Source organism: Meriones unguiculatus, chromosome 9 (assembly GCF_030254825.1).
Source record: "Meriones unguiculatus strain TT.TT164.6M chromosome 9, Bangor_MerUng_6.1, whole genome shotgun sequence".
Taxonomy (NCBI): domain Eukaryota; kingdom Metazoa; phylum Chordata; class Mammalia; order Rodentia; family Muridae; genus Meriones; species Meriones unguiculatus.
The window spans coordinates 58,691,892-58,699,909 of record NC_083357.1 but is presented as its reverse complement, the minus strand read 5'-3'; the positions used below and the strand labels follow the sequence as shown (position 1 = coordinate 58,699,909).

At 35.5% G+C, this 8,018-nt stretch overlaps 1 protein-coding gene across 1 annotated transcript; it reads right to left on the bottom strand.

The window, feature by feature from the left end:
• Positions 1-5,992: 5,992 nt before the first annotated feature.
• On the bottom strand, positions 5,993-7,021 carry LOC110541755 (olfactory receptor 4M1). Its single transcript, XM_021628457.2, has one exon. The coding sequence runs from the start codon at positions 6,984-6,986 to the stop codon at positions 6,045-6,047; it is 942 nt and encodes a 313-aa protein (XP_021484132.1). The 5' UTR covers positions 6,987-7,021; the 3' UTR covers positions 5,993-6,044.
• Positions 7,022-8,018: the final 997 nt, after the last annotated feature.

Genomic DNA, 8,018 nt, shown 5'->3' with positions numbered 1-8,018 from the left:
GGTTCACCTTTCTCCACATCTTCAGCAGCATGTGTTGTCATTTGAGTTTTTGATCTTAGCCTTCTAACAGGTATAAGATGGAATCTCAGAGTTGTTTTGATTTGCATTTCCCTGATGACTAAGGATGTTGAACATTTCTTTAAGTGCTTCTCCACCATCTGAGGTTCTTCTTTTGAGAATTTTTTTAGCTCTGTATCCCATTTTTAATTGAATAATTTGGTTTGTTGGTGTTTAATTTTTTTGAGTTCTTTATACTTTGAGAATAGTCCCAAGCAGGTTCCTTAATTTGTAGAATGAGGGCTATGGTGGCTTAAAAGCCAAATGGAAGGCATTATAAATACTTCTATCAGAGAAAACGATTAACAAAGACCTGATGAGGTGTTTGCTAAGTGTGGCCAGAATATAGAATAGGTACTAAAGCACTATAGGAAATAAGCACTATAGAGCATAAATCCACATAATTAGTTACATAAACAAGAATTAAAATTGCTATGAGTGTTTCTGCTTATTTTATTAAGAATACAAATGTGTGTGTGTGTGTGTGTGTGTGTGTGCGTGTGCATGTATGTATGTATGTGTGCATCTGTATTGAAATGAAAAAAACCTATTTACTAAATCCGGACAAGACCTCTGCTAAAGCTGATGTCAGCCTGACCCTCAGGCATGTACAAAACTTTCAGAAATGTTTTTAGTCTACAGTGTTCTGCTTCTATAACTGCAAGGCTTTCTGCTTCCCAGTCTAACAGAAACACCATGGTAACAGAGCTGTGACCTATTCTTACTGAAATTTTATATTCTGCCATGCTTGCTAACAGAATCATCACCGCTATACTAACAAGATGTGCCAAACTTGTAGGTTTTAACCTTTATAACCCTTCCCTCACCCTGCCATGGCTCACTCATCTTGGGGCTGTCTCTTTAGAATGGTAGTCATAGGAGTGCATGCCCCAGGCTCAATAAAAATTTCAAATCCATAAAGAGCTTGTTTTGATCTCCTTCTCTTGGATGAGAACAGACTGAATACAACAATGTTAAGCAGATATTTGTCTTTCTTTGTTATATTTCTTTATTATGAACATCACATTGATTTAGATAGTATCTGTACTTAAATATTGTTAAATATTTTTATAATAGTTTTGAAATAATAAAAAACTAAATATTCTCAAAAGACTTTACCATCTGTTTTTGGAAAATAGTGGGAGATTGATTGAATGTGGGGCAAATGAATTATGTTATGACCACTTTACTGTCTTTATTTGAACATTTAGCAAGGCATAAAGAGATATAATAGAATGTTAAGTTGACAAAAGTCAGAAAACAGATCAACTTATATTTGTGTAAACAAATATCATGATAAAAGTCAGTAATTAGTATTATGTATATCAACAAAAATTTTTTAAAAGTCATTTTGCATCCATACAGTTCATGAGACTTTTTTTCCCCTACATTTTTTCTTATTACCGGGGAACTTATTATCACCATAAAATGAATTTTTTCATTTATTTTTTATTACAATTTATTCACTTTGTATCCCAGCTGTAGCCCCCTCTCTCACCTTCACCCAGTCCCTCTCTTCCTCTCTCTTTTTAGTCTATTCCCTTCCCTAGTTCACCTGGAACCCCTGCTCAGAAGATGTAGTCCATCTGAGTAGCTCAGTCTCCAAATGGGTTCCCTAGTAAGGGGAGCAGGGGTTGTCTCTGACATGAACAGGTCTTTGATCACCCATCCGTGGGGTGGAGGTCAGCCTTACCAGGCCACAGAGGAAGACAATGTAGCCAGCCCTGATGAGAGCTGATAGGCTAGGGTCAGATAGAAGGGGAGAAGGCCCTCCCCCTAAATTGAATCTTTGATGATCTCTGTTAGTTGCAAATACACCATTGTGTAAGCCTTGTTTTTTGTCACCTCTATGTTATTACCCTCGTGTCTTTTCTCCAGCCTCAAAAAATGCAACACATTCACAGAAAAGATTTCTATACAGCTATTTATCTTCATTTATCTCTTTGTATTCCTTATTTCATTTTAGTTTGAGACTGCCATGCGATGTACAGGATTGATTTTGACAGTGTCTAAAGATGTTTATTCATCGTATGCATCTGGTTTTTAGTGAAATGTTCAGGATGAAAATGAGATGAAATGCTGTAATTATATGATTTTTATGGCACTTTGTTATCCAGATCCTTACACTGACTTTTGCCATATGTTATTAGTTTAATATTAGTTTTAGCTAAGATTCTCCAGAGGAACAGAAATGATAGAACGAACACATATATACATATGCATTAAAGGGAGATTTATTAGAGTGACTTATGGCTGCAGTCAGTGTGTCTGACAACGATGTCTCCCAGTGGAAGGGCCAATGATCTTGTTTTCTTTTGTTTTTTTCAGTCCATGAGACTAAATGTCTGAGCAGTCCCTCCATGCTGCAGTACTCTTAGGGAGCTACTGGTCTTTAGTCTATGTTGGAATCCTGAAGAAATGGATTATAATATCAATGTAGGAATGCCTCAGATAAACTCGAGAGAGGGCAAGGAGACAAGAAATGAAAATTCACTCTTTCGTATCCTTTTATGTGGGCTGTCACCGGAATATTCAGGGAGGGTCTTCTGACCTCAAATGATCCAAATGTAGAATGGCTCTTCCCACCTCAAATAATCTATTTAAGAAAACCCTGCACAGGTGTGCCCAGCTCTTTGGTTTTTGTTGATTATCAAAATATAGTCAACACAACTATATCTTAATAAGTCTAACATTTTATGAATTATAAAATATTACTGCACAATACCAGCCTTTCATTCTAGCTTCTCTCTCACACTTTATATTATTAGCTGAAGCATGTTGTCTGGTAATTTCTTGGAAAGAGCTCTAGAAAACAACTTCCGAGACTTTCATCACACAGTTGGAAACTCTTTAGCATTGTTTAAATAATAATAAAATAAAATTTAAATAAATAAAATATAATTTTTTTTCTTGTTACAATATCTGAAAGTCACACTTGATTCTGAAAAGAATTTTTTTACTTTGTAACACCACCCCTCCCCCACTCACCTAGAAATAGTCAATCAGATTATGAAACAAAGCATTTGAGTTAAACTGGCTTGGTTTTAATAGGGCTTGATAAATAAGACTTTGTCAGTCTTATTTTTAAAAGCTATGGATCTATGAGATATGTTTTTTCATAATTTGCCCACATTTATGTCATTATTTATAAAATCATATTTTGAATATCTAATGGACTATTTTTAATAATTAAAAGCAGGAAAAATGTAAAATGCAGCTGAGAATTTTTGTCAGATATATTAAGAGCCATCAGATGCTATTGAAGTTAGCAAAAATAATACAATATTCATAAAACCCAGGTTACAAAATTCACACAAATCTGATTAAATATATTTTCAGCCTTGGGCTAAGGAAATAAAGTTGTTAAATGTATATATTTCTGGCTTTGAAAGTAGAACAACAACAGTCTGTGAAAGGGAAAAATATAGAGTAACAGGGACTGGAAGGCCAAAAAGAAAAAAAAATCTAAATTAAAAAAAACCCTAAAGATAGTTTAAGTTAAGCAAGAGGAAATGCATGATAATACTTTACACTGGAAAAGGCTCTCTGAAAATTTGGAATTTTGCCTGTAGTGGTGCTGGATTACCAGGAGATGGTGCTGTAGCAGTGACTACACCAGGATAATGTGCGGGTGAGTATTGTCTGTTTCCCATCATTACCTAAATTAGTTCTCAGTGTTAGCACTATTGGTATTTGGGGCCACTTAAGTCAATGGACAGCCACTGTGTCCTATTTTTGTGGTCATATATTTTGAGCTTCTAATGAACATTTTTTAGTGACTAAAAGTGGGAGAAATATAACATTTTATTGGGAAAATAAACTGAATGATTTTTGTTAGATCACCTACTGGTGGAAATGGCAAAATGATACCCTCCAAATTCTTTATTCTAATTATTTCTTCCATGGGTCAGACTAGGTCATGACTCAATTTGCCAAAGGATCGCCCTTCCCTGTCAATATTAACTTTGGTTCCAGACAGTTTTTCTAAGTAAACAATTATTGTTCTGCTGCTTCTTTGTCTTTTCACTATTAGCTTTGATATGTTCAGCAAATATTCTTACACTAGTTTTTACAAACCACAGAAAGTGAATGTTCTCTTTCCAAATAATATAATTAACAATGACACAAGCATAAGTTATAAAACAGAAAGCAACTTCTGACCATGCCAGCTGCTTCTGATATTAAAGAAAGACAATAAGGTAATATAAAATCTGGAAACATAATTCATTATTTATTATGTATGTGTATATCTTTTGTGTTTTCATGCTTTTAAAAATGTTTCAAAGAGCATAGAAGCCTACTGTTTTGTTCATTTCCAGGTGATGAGGAGTCAACTCAACATTCAGGAATCACAACTGCAGTCTGTGTCATTGTGTCCCTAGAAAAGAAGTTATGTTGAGCACAGAAGATGGAAGAAGGTCAAAATAAGAAAAAAAAAAGTTCAAAGCAAACAAAAATAATCAACAAAATGTATCACCACTCTATTTTTTTGTACTTGAGAAACACTGGGCTGGTCATGAATTATCTTCCAAACTAAGAAATGTATCTCTGTAAATAATAATAATAGATGAATATTATCTCTGCAGTTATTTTTATCACTCATACATATTTTTCATGATGCTGACAGGAATTGATATTATAACATCAAATAAAAGACTAAAGCTCACCAGACACATAGAGCTAACTCCTTCCTCTTTTATGAAGACTTTTTTGCTTTAAAATTAAACATTTAAATTTAGGTAAATAAGAACTTTTTGTGAACTCAGATATGCATACTTACCTTTTATATTCCAAAATACTGTTAGAGGTTGAGTTCTAAGCATCAGAGAATAAGAAAATGATCTCTAATAAACAATTTACTAGTCCTTGGAGTATATCATATTTGAGTAGGTATCATCTGTATAAACTACACAGTAGAATTTAATGAAAATAATGAATTATAGTGCTAAATTTAAACATTAATTACAAAACTAAATTTATTTAAATTAATATAAAATAATCAGTCGTGGGAAACAAACAAAAGTGACAAAAGGTTTGTGCTTAAAGCATGCAGATGTTATATGTACTGATCCACTTTCCTTTAGGCCTGGCTTTTCTCTGAAGGTTATAAAAACTGTGAGTTTATTGGAGAATACATTTGAAATGGAAAAATCTTATAGCTAACAGGTTACATTGTGCTCTGGATGCATAAACATTGTTTCCATAATTGGTAAAAGCTTCAGATTTGTTGTTCAACGTGTGCCACCTGAGACAGGAGTTGAGATGACTAATAGAACAGAATCATTAGCTTCTATTAAGTCTGGGAGAGTTAGAAATAAAAGGCAAAGTAAACAGCATCTTCCAAGCTTGGAAAGAGAATTTGCCAAATACTCCTACCGAGCCAAGAACTAAATATAACAAGACTCAGTTTGCTAACATAAAATCATGTCTACTTGCTGGCCACTTTTTCAAGTGCCTAGCGAGAATGTCTCGAGTCTTATTTTATTTCACAACACTCATTCTCCTCACAGACCTGCTAAATAAACAATTAATGAAAATATGTTTTTAAGAGGCTCTTATTAAATCTAAATTCTAAAAATAATTTGCTTGATATCTCAGGGTGTATGCGTAAATGTATTTCCATCCTAATGTGTTTGTGTTTTACCTTGAAAAGAAATATAGGGAAATGATGAGTTTAAGAATTAAGCTAAGAGCTGGGTGGCTAAGATTAACTGCTGCTCTTATAGAGAACCCAAGTTTTGTTCCCAGAATGTACATATTGGCGCTCAATCTTCTATTAACTCCAGTTCCAGGGGAATCTAAGGCCTTCTTCTGACCTCTGTAGGCACCAGGCATGCGTATGGTACACATAAATAGATGAAGAAAAAAAAAAGCATTTATACACTCAAAACAAAAGTCAATAAAACAATAGTTCAAATAAGAGGAAGTAAAAGCAACATTACCACTACTTCCTACTTTAAGACAATGTAAAATGTGTCATTTAATTTTTACTTTTCTTTACAACATATATATCTATTCACCAGCTTCTTCATGGCTGCTTTTACTTCCTTGTTTCTCAATGTGTAGATGATGGGGTTGAGTAAAGGGAAGATCACAGTGTGGAACACGGATACCACTTTATCTAGAGAAAACGAGTCAAACGGGCGAGCGTAAATATAGATGGATGGTCCAAACATTAGCACGACTATGGTGATGTGGGAATAACAGGTGGATATAGCCCTGCTGGTGCTCTCACCTGAGCCTGAGTGTTTCTTGAGCATGGCCAGAAGGAAGGCGTAGGACATTAGCAGAGCAATGAAGCACACCACGGAGATCAGTCCACTGCTAAAGATCATTGCCAACTCCTCCAGGAAAGTATTGGCACAGGCAATCCGGACAACCTGTGTGATGTCACAAAAATAATTGTCTAATTCATTGGGCCCACAAAATGGGAGTCGAACAATGAGAGCCACCTGTATTATCGAATGAATGAAGCCCCCTGCCCAGGAGAAAGCCACTAAGATACAACAGAGACGCCGGTTCATGATGGTAGCATAGTGGAGAGGGCGGCAGATAGCAGCATAGCGGTCAAACGCCATCACTGTGAGCAGGAACATCTCAGAGGCCCCGACGAAGTGCAAGAAGAAGAGCTGAGCAATGCACCCACCGAACGAAATTATCTTCCTTTCCACAAAGAAGTCTACAAGCATCTTAGGTGCTGTGATAGAGGAGTACCAAATGTCAAGAAAAGCTAGATTCGCCAGCAGGAAGTACATGGGAGAGCTCAGATGCGGATCAAGCCTGATGGTGCAGATTATAAGGATATTTACTGGCAGTATGAATAAATAAAAGGATAAAAATATAACAAACAAGACTAGCTGCACTTCCCGAGTCTGAGATAGACCGGTGAGAACAAATTCTGTCACGGTGGTATCATTTACAGGCTCCATTTCTTCAGTTAATTTTTCATTGTGCCTATGGAAAATAAAAGAAATTATAATTGGCACAGACATTTAACTAGAATCATGTCGCTATTTTCAAAAGTTATAATTTTTTATTTTCACTAAGACATTGCATTAGGGAAGGCTGGAAGATGGCTCAGTGCTCTTCCAGAAAACCTCAGTTCCGTCTCCACCACCCACAAGACAGGTGATAATAATGTACAATTTTAGTCCCAGTGTATCCAACATTTTTTTCTGGCCATCATGGGCACCAGGTATGCATGTAATAGACAGATGTACATGCCAGCAAAACATCCATACAGATTAAGATGAAATTTAAATTTTAAGGGATTGTATTAGGATATCCTTGCTTCCCCCATTTTATATTTAAAAGCAAGGTATTAAAAGCAAATGATCATCTCATAAATTAGACATACTGAAACTATATGAAATATGTCACACACTTCAAAACCTACTTCAGGACTGCGTCACACCCCTGAAAGCCAAATATTAGCTTGTTAATGCTCTAAAATTCTATTTTTTAGAAAACCTATTGGCAATCCTTTCTTCAAATATCTACCCTTCCTTCAAATACCCAGTATAGTAAACAATACATGTAGTGACTTTTTTGGAGTTTGCCAATATTCAGACTGATACTTGGAAATTCAGCTTCTTCTCTCCAGATATTTTTTTTTTTTTTTGGCTGGGAAATCTTGCTAATTTGGAAAACTAACCTTGTATTCTAATGTTAAGTACACTGATCTTTCAATGTTTTCTGTTTTTTCCTTTGTTATTTGTAATTAAGGGTGTGGGAGAAGGGGGACACATCCTGGAGCCTGGATCTGAGAGGCTTCAGCTCCACCTAGAGCCACAGCTATAAACAGACCAACAAAGGTGCGGGGAACAGTTGAATTCAGACCCTCCTGAAGAGTACCAAACACCATTTACCTATCTCCCCGACCTCTAGTACTTTTAATTTACAAAGGGCCCCATGATTTCTCATATGGGTTGAATTAATAACCAATTTACTGCTTAATCCTT

Coding starts and splice junctions, on each gene's coding strand:
- LOC110541755 (XM_021628457.2), bottom strand. CDS start 6,986: ATGGAGCCTGTAAATGATACCACCGTGACAGAATTTGTTCTCACCGGT.